The sequence below is a fragment of the Ovis aries genome, chromosome 12, assembly GCF_016772045.2.
Source record: "Ovis aries strain OAR_USU_Benz2616 breed Rambouillet chromosome 12, ARS-UI_Ramb_v3.0, whole genome shotgun sequence".
Lineage (NCBI taxonomy): Eukaryota > Metazoa > Chordata > Mammalia > Artiodactyla > Bovidae > Ovis > Ovis aries.
Window position 1 is genome coordinate 66,291,203 of NC_056065.1, and position 16,233 is coordinate 66,307,435.

The 16,233-nt window shown below is 39.2% G+C and overlaps 1 protein-coding gene across 1 annotated transcript in view; it reads left to right on the forward strand.

The window, feature by feature from the left end:
- The window catches only part of HMCN1 (hemicentin 1), a 552,382-nt gene that overhangs the window by 149,401 nt on the left and 386,748 nt on the right, over positions 1-16,233 (forward strand). Inside the window, exons 3-4 of the mRNA XM_004013873.6 lie at positions 4,877-5,035; positions 6,618-6,740. Coding sequence (XP_004013922.3) covers positions 4,877-5,035; positions 6,618-6,740 — 282 coding nt within the window. The remainder of the gene's footprint in view (positions 1-4,876; positions 5,036-6,617; positions 6,741-16,233) is intronic.

The window sequence follows — 16,233 nt, forward strand, 5'->3', positions numbered from 1 at the left end:
GGTTATTTATGATTTAAAATGATTAGAAAATTAGAATCAAGTATTAGAGGCTTTTCTAAAGCTGTAACATTTTAACTTCTTTTGGAAAAAAGAAACTTATTTTTCTTTTCAGGAACCTGCTTGTACAATGAGATAGGCAAACTTCCAAGGATTCTAGAAGTCTCTAGAGTCTACTCCTAGATGATGCTGAGGGATGAACATCCTGAGGTCCTCTTAGGATAAATTTGAATGCAAGTCAGGTGGCTCAGAGATTGTTCTTCACTCAGTAACTGGACAGCATTTTCATCATTCTTGCCATTCCTAGTATGTGTCTCTGGAGATGACTTAGCTATTCTGATTTTTGGCCCGCTGACAGATGACTTCTCCAAGGCCACTGATACTAGATGACAGAAAAAAAAAAAAATCATCTCTCCTAGAGTTATTTACCACACAACATTGTTGTGTACTTGGCCACTTAACAAATGCTGTGAAATGGATAATTTATATAGTGATTTATACTCAGGTGCACAATATCAAGTACAACTGAGAAATTTCTTTTCTTTTTTTTTTTTTTTGCTTAAGCTTGTGAAAATACAATGAAAGTTGTTCAGTCATGTCTGACTCTTTGCAACCCCATGGACTACACAGTCCATGGAATTCTCCAGGCCAGAATACTGGAGTGGGTAGCCATTCCCTTCTCCAGGGGATCTTCCCAACCCAGGGATCAAACCCAGGTCTCCTGCATTGCAGATGGATTCTTTACCAGTTGAGCCACAGGGGACACCCTAGAATACTGGAGTGGGTAGCCTATCCCTTTTCCAGCGGATCTTTCTGACCCAGGTATTAAACCGGGGTCTCCTGCATTGCAGGCAGATTCTTTACCAACTGAGCTATCAGGGAAGCCTGAAAATACAATAGGAATCTAATAAATTTTTGAGTTGTCCAGGATATTCATTACCTATATGCAAAGCCTGGAGAATCTCAAGGATGGGGGAGCCTGGTGGGCTGCCGTCTATGGGGTCGCACAGAGTCGGACACGACTGAAGTGACTTAGCAGCATATGCAAAGTTGGCTACAAGTATAAATTATTCCTAGCCAACATACTAAAGTTACCAATCTGCCCAGTAGCTATTTCCCACTTTCCTAGTACACAAGGGCATTTGCTATATGCGATAATCCCCCCCCAATAACTGTTCTGCTATGGAAAATGTGGTACATTATTAAAGAAAACAAATTAGAGTCCATCTGAAGAGTAAGTGAGGAAGTACATCTGAATGGGAGAAAAGAGAACATTGTCAAGAGAGGAAGGTATATTATCTCGAACTTGGAAGGCAAATAGTTCAATCTGACAAATATTTACTCATCCATTACTGTATGTCAGCAAATGCTGTGATCTGAGGACTCAAGATTTAGCGCACCATTACTACCATCAAAGAGCTTATGAAAAATGGGAGATTTTAGACATGCATGCATCAGTGAGGAATGTTTGATGGTTGAGATGGAACAGTAGAAAGAGTATTTAAGTGAAAATACTTAAGGAATTAAGGTGTGAAGCAAGGGGCATAATTAAAGAATAGAAAATAGATTAAAAGAAGCAATTTTTTTCCTCCACTTTTATTGAGGTATAATTATTATGACATACAGCACTGTATAGGGGCTCCCCTGGTGACTCAGTGGTAAAGAATCTGCCTGCAATGCAGGAGACCTGGGTTTGATCCCTGGAGAAGGGAATGGCAATTCATTCCAGTATTCTCGCCTGGAGAATACCATGGACAGAAGAGCCTGGCAGGCTGCCCCCCATGGGGTTGCAAAGAGTCACAAAGAGATAGAAAACCAGAGAGATATCTCTAGTTTTATATTTCTTTGTGCAAAGGTCACAAAGCGATATAAACCCAGGGAAATAAAAAACTGTTTTCCCCTGTGATGAGAACTAAGTTTACTCTCAACAACCTGCATATATAACATACAGCACTGTTGATTATATTTGCCATGTTGTACCTACATTCCTAGTACTTATTTTAGTTATAACTGCAATGTGGTACCTTTTGACTACTTTCATTATGCTCCCTCTCCCCCTGCCTCTAGTAACCACAATCTGATTTCTTTTTCTATGAGTTTGTTTGTTTCTGAAATGTAATTGATCTATGACACAATTCCTGTTACAAAATATAGTGATTTAATATTTCTCTACAGTTCACGATGGTGATCGTGGTAAGTCTAGTTACCAAGGAAGCAGGTTTTGAAGAGGGAGCATCAGAGACAGAAAGCTAGAGAGAGAATTTGATCCCACACAGTAGTTAATGAAAGATTTTAGTAGGAATGTGATCTAGGCAGCTCTTTACTTCAGGAAATATAAAATTTGGTGGTCGGAAGAGCAAAAGATTAGATAGGAGGCTATACTTGTAATACAATTAATGATAAGAAGAGTGAATTGTAGGAAGTAAAGGGGAAGGGAGGGTACAAATTCATAATGGATGTAGAAGGAAAATGGTTTGGCCACTGATTAGGTGAAGGAAGGCGGGGGAGGGGTCAGAGGTGACTCAGGATTTGAACTAAAGCTCTAGGCAGGCAATACCCAAAATAGGGATGATATGGTTGAAGAAAATATAAAGAGTTCCATAGTAGATGCACTGAATTGTAGATACCTGTAAAACATCTAGAAGTAGATATCTAAAAAGCAATTGTAAATAGAAAATTCAAATTTGGGAGGTAGGTACAGTCTGAAGATACATGTATACAAGTTTTTGAGAACAGTATCACTTGTTAAACTAGATGTTGTGAAAATGCATTATCAGTAACAGAGGATAGGAAACATTTACTGCAGAAATAGAAGGACCTGCTAACTCAATAAAATTTCTGGGAGTTGATAGTTGTTATCTTCTCAAAAGTCACGCCAGCGTCCAGCCCCCTACTATTTAATGATGTGATTTTTGATGTGTGACATTTTAAAGTGTGTCTCAGTTTCAGAAGTAGTTTGTAACAGTTGGTGCTTGGTTCCAACTCATTCCATTGATGATGTTTAAAAGCGAAAAGCGTTGAGTGGGATCTAGTGCAAGAAAAGATTCTTCAGGTGGTCCAGACTAAAGGGTGAACAATTCTAATGCTTGGTTTTGTATGACTCTGTTGAGACCTCTGGTGCTCAGTGTATCTGTATCAAAATTAGAGACTGTTTGGACTCTAGGGAAAGCCACAGTAGGAGAATCAAATAGAATTTCCAGAGTTTAGAATAAAACCGTATCAAGTAATTCTTTTCATTTTAAGGAAAAGCTCACTTTTACTGGGTTCTGGTGGACTGTGGAATCACAAGCCCTCCCACCCCAAAATGTTCCCAAGCTGCCCTGCTGTTTATTTGATTGCCTTTTGTAGGCATGAGCTGCTTAAGTACAAGATGTTTTGGCTTCTTCATGTTTGTATGCCTGAGTCCTAGCAGGGTGTTTAAGCACTTACTCATTGCTCAAAACATATTGGTTAAAAGTTCATTTCCTTGGCCCTATAGTTATGGATATCTGCAAAGGAAACATGAGGAAAAAATATATAAAATTACTATAATATATAATATATATTATAGACATAATCATACTGTGATAGATTTGTATTTATATCTTTAAAATAGAGGAAGATTTGAAAGAACATTAATGTTCAACAGTAGAGAAATGCCTGACTAAATTATGGGATGTAGACAGAATATTTCACAATCATTAAAAGCTGTGATTTTGAAAAAAACATTGATGACATGATAATATAAGTAGGATATAGTCCTAAATTTAAAATATAATGTATAACACTGTAAACACAGCATGCTGAGTTCTATCTTTAAATTCATATGTCCTTGAAGGGAATATATGTGGCAGGAATTCCTCTTAAGGCGAGGGCTGTTTTTGTTTAGGACGATATATTGAGCCTAGTAGTAGCGTGTGCTCAGTTGAGTCTGACTATTTGCAACCCCAGGGGCAATAGCCCATCAGTCTCCTCTGTCTATGGAATTTTCCAGGCAGGAATACTGGAATAGGTTGCCATGCCCTCCTCGTGGGATCTTACCAACCCTGAGTTTGAACCTGCATCTCCTGCATCTCCAATATTGACAGGTGGATTCTTTACTGCCAGCACCATCTGAGAAGCCTATTTTGAGCCTAATACAGTAGCAAATAAAACACAGAGATTATGTGTTAGTAGTAAAAATGAAGCAGAGTGAAAAGAGTTACAAAGGGGCTGTACTTTACATAAGGTGGTCATGGAGGTTTTCTCTAATGGGTCACATCAGAGCAGAAACTTGGGGTATAGGAGATACACCAGTCTGTTTGTTTGCTGGTGAAAATGATCCAGTAAAAAGAAAAATTTTGACCATGGAATGGAGAGAAGGGATGGTCACAGGAACTGTGTCCTTGATTAGGCACAGGTGAGAATTTAGCCTTAGCTGTGAGTGAAATGATTCCTTCACCATGAAGGCAGGGCATGCGGCTACTAGTACTGTAGGTTAATAGGTGTTGGAGTGGGAGTTTATGACAGTTCTCTATTGATTGCGTCTGTCTTCCCAGTACAACAGAGGGAAGTTCATCAAATAAGAGTCAGAATAAGAGAAGAGGAGATGTATGAAATAGTCATGTATGAGAATGGGAGTTGATCAATATTTAATTACAAAGTATATAACAATTTCCGTTTTGTGTATCTGGGGTGAATTTTTTATTTATCCAAAAGTACAGTTTTTTTCTTTTTTGTCTCCACATCACTTTATGTCTTTTCCATCTCCTTGTAACCAAAGTGGTTAATCTAGTGGCAAACGGACAGAAAATAGAAATGAAGAGAACTTTCTTGTTTCTTGAGCTTCTAAGGCAGTTTGTCATAACTATCTCTTTTATGCCAGTGAAATAATAGGATTTTTCTCACTGTTTCTCAACAGGGTGGTGGCGACTGTCCAGAAATGAGTATCGGAGCTATAAAAATTGCCTTGGAAATTTCCCTTCCTGGGTCTTTCATCTATGTTTTCACTGATGCGCGATCCAAGGATTATCGACTCACTCATGAGGTGCTGCAGCTTATCCAACAGAAACAGTCACAGGTGAGTAGGAGTCAACCCCCTAACCCCTCAATTTTCCATCTGGACGCAGCTGTAAGAAATACAGCATGTAAGAGATTGCCTCCCCTCTCACTATCCCATGTGTGGCAAATATCAATAACTACAATTATGGATACATATATAATGGCTCCAATATGTATGTATGTGTGATTTAATGTAAATAGATATGTGATATTTGTACATAGACTATAAATGCATTGTTTCACAATATGGAAAAGAAATGATTAGGGTTTAATTAAGATATTTGTTATTGTCTTATCCACATAACTGACAAAAGCACAGCCCTAACAGAACAGCCTGTATTTCCAATGTCACCTCCTATGTGAAATCTTGTCTGAGTCAATTACTCATTGTATCAGTTAGCTATTGCTGAGTAACAAGCTATTCTAACTCTCAGTGACTTAAAACAATAGTCATGTATTTCTCACATGTTTGTCAGGCTCAGTTGCCCTAGGCTCTGCTTGCTCACTTGTGTATCTAGGTATAGTTTGGTTTTGGCTTATCTCAGCTGAGCTCTGGGTGACTTGGCTCTTCCTTGCAAGTTTCTCCACCTCTTTCTGAGACCAGTAATCTAGTTTAGGTATGATCTTGTCATGACAAAGGCAGAAACGCTAAGAGATCAAGTGGAAATACACAAGGCAATGGCACCCCACTCCAGTACTCTTGCCAAGAAAATCCCATGGATGGAGGAGCCTGGTGGGCTGCAGTCCATGGGGTCGCTACGAGTCGGACATGACTGAGTGACTTCACTTTCACTTTTCAGTTTCATGCATTGAAGGACTAAATGGCAACCCACTCCATTGTTCTTGCCTGGAGAATCCCAGGGATGGGGGAGCCTGGTGGGCTTCCATCTATGGAGCTGCACAGAGTTGGACACGACTGAAGTGACTTAGCAGCAGCAGCAGCTTGAGTGTCAGTTTGGAACCAGTAGAATGTGCATTTTGCCTTGTTCTTATGGCCAAAACTGCGAGGAGATCCAACCAGTCCATCCTAAAGGAGACCAGTCCTGGGTGTTCATTGGAAGTACTGATGCTGAGGCTGAAACTCCAATACTTTGGCCACCTCATGTGAAGAGTTGACTCATTGGAAAACACCCTGATGCTGGGAGGGATTGGGGGCAGGAGGAAAAGGGAACGACAGAGAGATGAGATGGCTGGATGGGATCACTGACTCGATGCACATGAGTTTAGGTGAACTCCGGGAGTTGGTGTTGGACAGGGAGGCCTGGCATGCTGCGATTGATTCATAGGGTTGCAAAGAGTCGGACACGACTGAGCTACTGAACTGAACTGAACTGTGGCCAAAACAAGTCAGATTTCCAAGGTTTGATTCAAAGATGACAAAGTAAACTTTATCTCTTTTGTAAGGTTTACTTCAAGATCACCTGTAAATTGTGTGAATCAGGAAGACACACACACACACACACACACACACACACACACACGCCACTGCCCCCACCACCCCCTTGCCTGGCAGTATGTTAATATACAGTAAGTGCTCAATAACCATATGGTGATTTCCCCAAATCCTTATCTTCTTTTTTTTTTTTTTCTTTTAACTGTAGGTGGTATTTGTGCTTACTGGAGATTGTGATGACAGAAGCCATATTGGATACAGAGTCTATGAAGAAATTGCCTCTACAAGTTCTGGTCAAGTGTTCCATCTCGACAAAAAACAAGTGAATGAGGTCAGTTTAATAAAGTGGGTCTACTTTATTATTCACTACCTTATCAACATCAGTTGGGCAAACCTAATTGTATCAGATTTGATTTCAAGAACAACTCAAGCAAAAAGGTTTTTCCCCCTGGGCCACATGTTAATAAAGGCATTAAACTGATGTGCAGAAACATAGGTTTATCTGGTATTAATTTCTAGACAGTGTTATGCTATACTGATAAATTATTTAGATTTGAGTATACATTTATTTAAAATTCATGTAGTGGAACTTGAAAATTTTTGTAGCTTTTATTGTTTAGTAAGGTTACTTTGTATTTCTCATGTAAAGCTTTTGGATAACTGGTAAAATGAGGTTTGATTTGACTCTTCCTTGACTCATTTTACATTTGTTCACTAAACTAGAATATAAGAAGTTAGTTATTCTAATGGAGTTTGATCTCTAAAATAAAAAATAAAAACTATTGCCCAATAACTATATACTTACCTAAAAATTTTTATGATAGTCTATAATGTATACATTAAGAAAATCTTTGTAGTTTCTAAAATTGTGTTTGAGATATGTATACTTGTCATGAGTCTCTCTTTCTGTTACCTTGCTTTGACCCTACCTGTGATGATAAAATTTTGTTTACTTATTTGGCTCCCAGGTAAGTTTCTAGGAACATGCCAGAAAAAAGATAAGATATTACATTTGCATAATTCATGTTTGATTTGATGTGGTTAGGGTATCTATACAAATTTTATTTTTTTGTTTGTCATTACTACAATTAGTATTAAAACTTTTCTTAATGAACAGTTTTCAACTATGGAAGAATAACAGCATGATTAACTGTATTGTATGTGTTTATATAAACACACATACATAAATATATCCACAGATATATAAATAAATATATCCACAGATATATACACACATACTCATATATATGTATATATACACACATACATGTGGATGTGTGTGTGTTATTTTCCTCTTTTTTTGTGATCTAATATGTGGTAAACACTTAAGTTTCTGATATGAGCTAAAAAGATGGGTTTTTTTCTTTGTAACACAGGATTTTACATATATATATAATATATATTATATATAAATTTATATATTTATAAAAATTTGGCTATAGATATGCTCTATATCTATATATAGATATAGATATGCTCCAGATATATATAAAATATCTGGAGCATATTATGCTTAGTCAAATAAGACAGAGAAAGACAAATACCATATATTTTTACATATATGTGGACTCTAAAAAAAATAATATAAACGGACAGATGTAACAAAATAGAAACGAACCCACAGAGAACAAATTTGTGATTACTGGAGGGGAATGGATGGGGAGAGGGCAAAATAGGTGAAGGGATTTAAAAGGTACAAACTAATAAGCATAAAATAAATAAGTTTTAAGGATATAATGGACAGCACAGGGAATATAGTCAATAAACAAGTTCTGTTCATTTCATGAGACTTCCTTGTCTTGAAAGAAATGGTTCACTATGTTCTCTTATAACTAAAGAGTTCCTATTAGATCATGCAGGAACTAATGGCACATTGCAAGTTTCTAGAATAAATAATTTAGTTAAAATATTTTTATTAATATATGATATACAAACAAAGAATATTACTTTAGTGTAAACAGATTTTCTTGTAAGAAACAGCCTTTGGAGGAAACTATGACTTGAGTCTGTATTGTGTCCATTGTAGTGGTTTACTAAGTCATGTCTGACTCTGCAACCCCATGGACTGTAGCCTGCTAGGCTCTTCTGTCATGGGATTGTCCAGGCAAGAATACTGGAGTGGGTTGCCATTTCCTTCTCCAGGGGATATTCCCGACCCAGGAATTGAACCCGGGTTTCCTTTACTGACTGAGCTATGAGGGAAGCGTCCCTGAGCTTTGAGGGATGCTATGAAGGAAGTGTCTTTCCATGTCCACTGTAGCAATTCAGAAGTGCCTGGGCAGGTCTGACAACTACAGGGGGAGACCTTAACAGTTTTTTGAATAAACATCTGCATGAGAGTTTGGGAGCCTGAAGTTGGAGAAGAGTGCAAGGTGTCTCTCTCTGGAACTAGGTTTCTTGTCCCTTGACCTTGTGCTTGACCTTAATGATGGGAATGGCAACATTTGGAGTTGTTTTTAACCTGGGATTATGTAAGACTCTGGGGTACAGTCAATATCATTAGCATGAAGTAGGGCATAGTGGAGAAGAGCATCACTCTCTCATATCAGTGAGGATACCACCCACTTAGGGGGTTACGAGGCTTTTGGGGGAGTGGTAGTTGCATTCAGTGCAGATGGCTGGGGCATTGATGGCAACAGAGTATACCATGCCCAGAGGACAGGGTGGTTCCCAGCAGAAGGTACTGCAGAAGAGAAGAGGTGAGAAGAGTCATGGCCATGGTCAGCGGGCACCTAGTGCGTTTGAAAGAGCAGCTGACTGAACCTGCAGGCGTAACTTGGAGATTCTCAAAACAAATTGGATAAACTTCTAGATCTTTGCCAACAAAGGTCTGTCTAGTCAAGGCTATGATTTTTCCAGTAGTCATGTATGGATGTGAGTTGGAGTATAAAGAAAGCTCAGCACCGAAGAATTGATGCTTTTGAAATGTGGTGTTGGAGAAGACTCTTGAGAGTCCCTTGGACAGCAAGGAGATCCAACCAGTCCATCCTAAAGGAGATCAGTCCTGAATATTGATTGGAAGGACTGATGTTGAAGCTGAAACTCCAATACTTTGGCCATCTGATGCAAAGAACTGACTCATTGGAAAAGACCCTGATGCTGGGAAAGTTTGAAGGCAAGAGAAGGGGATGACAGAGGATGAGATGGTTGGATGGCATCACCGACTCAATGGACATGAGTTTGAGTAGACTCCAGGAGTTGGTGATGGACAGGGAGGCCTGGCGGGTCTGCAGTCCATGAGATCACAAAGAGTCGGACATGAATGAGCGACTGAACTGAAACTTCTAGGGAGAACCTTAGAACTTTATTGTTGGGTTTCCCTTGTGGCTCAGTGGTAAAACATCCACCTGCCAGTATAGGAGACACAGGTTCGACCCCTGGGTCCGGAAGATCCTTTGGAAGGAAATGGCAATCCACTCCAGAATCTTCTTGGGAAATCCCATGGACAGAGGAGTCTGGTGAGCTACAAAATACAAAACATGGGGTCATAAAGAGTCAGACACGATTTAGTGATTAAATGATGACAAACATAGGACATTATTAGGATTGGGTCCCAGAGCTAGACTATAACCTTGTCTGTCCCATTAGTGTGATAATTTATATTCATACCCTCATAGAAAATTGATTTATGAAAAATTGAAAAAACTGTTGTCTTAAATGAAGATTATAAGCCCTACAGAGGTACAGACTTTCTTATTAAACAAATGGGGTGATGCGTAGTCCTAAGAAAGAATTCTGTTGTTCAGTCACTCAGTTGTGTCCAACTCTTTGTGACCCCATGGACTGCAGCACACCAGTCTTCCCTGTCCTTCACTATCTCCTGGAGCTTGCTCAAACTCATGTCCTTTGAGTTGGTGATGCCATCCAACCATCTCATCCTCTGCTGCCCTCTTCCCCTTGTGCTTTCAGTCTTTCCCAGCATCAGGGTCCTTTCCAGTGAGTCAGTTCTTCACATCAGGTGGCCAAAGTATTGGAGCTTCGGCTTCAGCATCAGTCCTTCCAATGAATATTCAGGGTTGATTTCCTTTAGGATTTGATCTTGCAGTCCAAAGGACTCAGGTGTCTTCTCCAGCGCCACAGTTCAAAAGCATCAATACTTCTGCACTCAGCCTTCTTTATGGTCCAAATTACCGAATAATTTATAGGAATAACAGTTTAAAAATTTTGGTATAAATTACAGAAAATTGTATGGATGTAGATATATCACAGAAATTTAACCCATGCTATGTTAATAGTCTTCTTCTCTTAGATTATCAGTTGATACTCTGATCTTTAAGTTCAGCTAGGCAGAAGAGGACTAGATAAAAGCATTACTAAAACTGCCCATTTTTATAAGCTAGAGTTTAATGCCAACAGGAATGGACTTTATGTCAACCATAGCAATTCCAATCCCCCTTTCAGGTGGTTCATGAAAGGTCATTAAATCTCAAAAGAGACTTAGCTAAGGGTCTCTTGGAAAAGATATTTTCTGGATATTGTCCTGCATGGATGTAAATCCCAAGTTTGGTGCAGGCATCTTCATACAAATCTGAGGTTGAAATAAATATGAGGGGGATTAAAGAGCTAAGGAAGTCCAGAGCCTTTGGATTAAGTGAACATTCAGACCATCCTACCTCTAAGCCCAAGAATTAGGGAAGTAATCTTTTTGTTTAAGACAATTAGAGTTGAACATTATGGTACCTTACTAATAAACGCATCCTAACTTATAAAAGTGAAAAGTGAAAGTGAAAAGTCATTCAGTCATGTCCAACTCTTTGTGACTCCATGGACTGTATAGTCCATGGAATTCTCCAGGCCAGAATGCTGGAGTGGGTAGCCTATTCCTTTTCCTGCGGATCTTCCTGACCCAGGAATTGAACTGGAGTCTCCTGCATTGCAGGCAGATTCTTTACCAACTGAGCTATCAAGGAAGTCTTCCTAACTGATAAGAATTCTGTATTTTTTGGTGACATGGTCTCTGTAAGTCCCAGTTTCTTTGTAAAAGAAAGGATAAATGGGGATATGTAAATGTAAAATGGGGATAGTAGAATTATACATTTCAGGAAGTTGTTATCATATTAAATGAGATAATGCATACGAAATGTTCCTCCCAAGTTCCAATATAGGGTAAGTGCCCAATAAATGTTAACTAGTATTGCTTTAATCCTTATAGTGTTGTTATTTTGCTTTCAAAGTAGGGAAATTGTGCCACTGTGTTTGTTAGAAACCAGATGGTTCGTTGTTGTTGCTGGGAAATAAGTTTGAGTGTGACAGTCTGGGAAGAGGCTGGAGAGATGGTTCTTTTTTTGATGTATGTAAAAGAGATATTCTGAAGGGGTTTCTGGAGCCCCATAAGCCAATATATTCCTTAAAGCCACCAAAGTAAATGATTTTTTTTTTAAACAAAAAGCAGAATGACAATGTTAAAATTGGATTTGCGAAAATTTTAGCATGTAATTTAACCGTTTCCCTTTTCTAATTGTTCCAGATTCTCCTATTATGTAAATATTCTAAACTCTAAGGAACTTAGATGCTATAACGATGTCTGCACACTTAATAGGTATAAGAACTGTGGTGAAGTCATACACATACTGAGTCCTTTCATTTTAATAGAGTGATTTTTTTTCATCTTTTGTTTCCAAAGCAATCTGTTGAGTATTATGCTTTATCCTCCTAACCCATTTCATCAGTTTCCTAAATGAGCAGGTTATATTTTGTGTCAACTCTCTCGAGATTACTTGAAGTTTTTTTCTTTCTTCCTGTTCATTTTTTTGGAGAAGATCTAGGTATCTTTCATCTTTATTTAACATAAAAGAGAAACCAAAGAAAAGGAAGTATTTGGCTGAGCATCAGGGATATATAAATCATTGTGTGGTATTACTCTTTGGCAATACAAGTTAAGACACATGTCAAAGATGTACTTAATTCACCTTTGAAGACAGTGAAGGAACTGAACAGTCTGAGTCTTTCATTTCTTTGTAAACTGGGTGAGTGTCAGTGATCCAATTAATGCTTCCTAGGTTTAAGTCCAAGTTTGAAATCTCAGAGTTACCCACAGATGTTATATTCTTGTGTCCAAGAACCTAACACAAAAGATCCATCATCCAGTGGGTAATTCACTTGTTCTGTTTCCCAGTCCTTTGCCTCCACCTCTTCCAGCTGATGTCCTCAAATATCTCCGTTTCCAACCCCCCACCCCAAACCCTCTCCCTCTACATCCCACACTTGTAGATTGCTTTTATTCCCCACTCCTAAGTAATGCTGGCTAGCTGACAATGTTATAGCAGAAATAAATTTTATTAAATAAATAATTGTCAGGAACTTTACATTTTTGAAAGAGATCAATGATGATATTTAGAAGTCCCATGAGAATATATCTTAATGACTATCCTATCATATAACTTGCAGGTTGTCAGTGTAGGATGTTTTAATTCCAACATTCCTTTTTAATACCTAGGGCTTTCTTCTGGAGTGGTGCCCTGTGCTACTCTGTTTGGCATAGACATATTCCTCTTGATTTTCTTTCAGACATGAAAGACTCCTGTAACTCCTTTCTTTGGTCTAAGCGTAAGAAAATATGCTGTGTGATTAAGAAAATGATACCAGATCAGAATGATTGGGTGCTTGCTATGGCCTCTAAGAAAGAGCTGAATTTTATTTTACTTCGTTTCATTTCACTTAATCCTTACTACTGCCTATAAGAAAGACACCATGAAACAGAGCCTCTGTATCAGCCTAGAGGGGTGGGATGGGGCAGGAAATGGGAGGGAGGTTCAAAAGGGAGGGAATATATGTATATCTATGGCTGACTGAGATTGAGGTTTGACAGAAAACAGCAAAATTCTGTAAAGCAATTATCCTTCAATAAAAAGTAAGTCTGAAAAAAAGAGACCATGAACATCACCTCTATTTCACAGATGAGGGGAAGAGGCATAGGGAGGCAGACCATCTTGTTCAGGGTTAAACTACTGCTGACTGTAAATGTCGGAATGTAGGGGACATATACATTCTTTATCATGTAACTGCACCCATAACCGTGGTGAATCTTGGTTCTGATTTCCTCTTTTGTTTTTATCAGATGATGCAGTTTCAACAGTAAAGTGACGCATCAGATATTCCATCCTGATTCATTTGTTCAGCACATGTTGAGCTACCTGATGCTAGTCAGCCCACTGAACACTGGGAAAGGAAGATCTTTGAAGTTTCTTCATTGAAGATAGGATAGAGCCACATGAGATTAAGCAAATAGGGAAATTTCAATAGTTGTTGTCATTCAGTCACTCAGTTGTGTCCAACTCTTTGTGACCCCATGGACTGCAGCATGCCAGGCTTCCCTGTCTATCACCAACTCCTAGCGTTTGCTCAAACTCATGTCCATTGAGTCGGTGATGCCATCCAACCATCTTGTCCTCTGTCATCCCCTTCTCCTGTCTTCAATCTTCCCCAGCATCAGGATCTTTTTCCAATAGTAGGCTCTTTGCATCAGGTGGCCAAAGTATTGGAACTTTAGCATCAGTCCTTTCAATGAATATTCAGGACTGATTTTCTTTAGAATTGACTGGTTTGATCTCCTTGCAGTTCAAGGGACTCTCAAGAGTCTTGTCCAAAAGCCAGTTCAAAAGATTCAATTCTTCAGTGCACAGCCTTCTTTACGGTCCAGCTTTCACATCCTTACATGACAGTTGGAAAAATCATAGCTTTGACTATATAGAAGTTTGTTGGTAAAGTAATGTCTCTGCTTTTTAACATGCTGCCTAGGTTGGTCATTGCTTTTCTTCCAAGGAGCAAGTGTCTTACTTTCATGGCTGCAGTCACCATCCACGGTGGTTTTGGAGCCCAAGAAAATAAAGTCTGTCACTGTTTCCATTGTTTCCCCATGTATTTGCCATGAAGTGATGGGACCAGATGCCATGATCTTAGTTTTTTGAATGTTGAGTTTTAAGGCAGATTTTTCACCCTCCTCAAATAGTACCCAGCACAATAGACTTGGGCATCTGATCTAAACTGACTACCCTCTACTTTAGAAGGGATTGGAAAGGCACTGAAAATGCTGTCTACTTTTCTTTGAATAAATGGCAGGGTGGTAAAAGTCCAAGGTGTTTGGAATCTCAGTTCTAAGTTCTCCTGCTTTGTAGGCAAGACTGTCCCAGCCACTGCTGAAGCCAACGTGCTCTGGGAGTTTACCATCAACTTTATTACCGCAGCAAGGAGAGAGGGAAGTCATCCCAGAATTTTTACTCTAAGAATGATTAAAGAAGCAGGATATCAGTAATTATCTGAGCAGAAAAGAGATGGCTCACTCAGCAGGGACAAAAGAAAGTTTAGTGAATAACAGACTACCAAGGTGTGGGCAGGGCTAAGCGCAGCCAGCAGGCAATGGTGAAGCATTGAGAGTCCAGCAACAATAAAGGAGAGAGCTTGGACCAGCGCCCAGGGAGATCAAAGTTGAGATCCTCTGACAGGCAAACTGCAGCCGTGGAGGATAAAGCCTGGAGAATCCTTCTTCACGCTTTTCATTTCACCCAGTCTAACTGGAAGCTGGGAGACCATGGAGCCCCTAGTGAAGCAGTTCTTAAAGGTCAGCATCCCTGGATGCAGAGCCTAATGGAGAAGGGCAGAGAATTGATCTGGAGGGGCAAAATCAAAGTATCCAGCACAAGCAGAACTGTGCAGTAAAGACTCCAGGCCCTGGGACTATGACCCATATCCCAGCCAGGGATGTTACCTAAGTCTTTCTCTTTCAGTTTCCTCATTTGAAAAAGAGGAGAATGATAGTACCTATCTCAAAGTTATTGTGTTTGCTGCTGCTGCTAAGAAGACCATACCAATAAATACTAACTTATTATTTTTATTTAGTGATGTATTTTAGTCAAAATATTCCAGCAACGTTTTAACATTTTTTCCTAAAACAAATATGTATTTAGCGTCCATCTGTGTTGAGATAACCAAAGGCAGCATGCTATGATGGGGCTTTAGGATCCAGGAGATCTGGATTTAAATGAGTACTCTGCCTTTAGCTAGTTGGAAACTTTCTGTAACTTCTCTGAGACTTTCTTCATGTGATAACAGGCATAGTAATTAACTCACAGGACTGCCGTGAAGCTTAAATAAAATAAGGGACACATATAATAAGCCAAATAGAGTCCCAGGAAAATGGAAATCAGTGAGCCTGGAGGTCCTCCTACGCCAGAGAGAACCTATGATTTTGCTTTTATTATAGGTCCTTGGGATGTCCTTCTGTGGGGTATTTTGGTGAACCGCACCTTTACAAATAAATACATAAGGGAGAATGAACTCAGGCTAGTAAATAAAGGTTTTGTGAGATTCTCAAATATTTACAGTTGCCCTGTATTTGTCATATTTTTTATTTTCACATCGCAGTAAAACCATTTAAAGGGTTTAACTGCTTATTGTGGGAATAATAATAATATCAATTATAGTCATAATAATATAGGTCACCCCTAGAGAGTGCTTATTATATTCCAGGCACTATGCTGAGTGCATTCCTTTAATCATCACAGATCTATGGGCATTAGAAAAATGTTTAAACAGTAAGTTTTGTTATTTTTTGCCCCCCCCCTCAAATGAACCCATGGCCTCATTTAACCATATTTGTAACCTATAAAACACTAGCGATAATAATAACATGATTAGCACTGTCAGGAAGCTCCGAAGAGAATAAATCCCACTTGCTCGAGAGTCTACCTGGAGTCAGCCTGTGTAGTTGCAGCTGCAGAGAAGAGAGGAACATAGGAAGAGTCCCTGGATGCCCTGCATGGAAGGAAGCAGGGGTAGGTGATTAGGTGGAGAAGTGTCCTGGAGCTGAGGAGCAGACAGGTTCATGG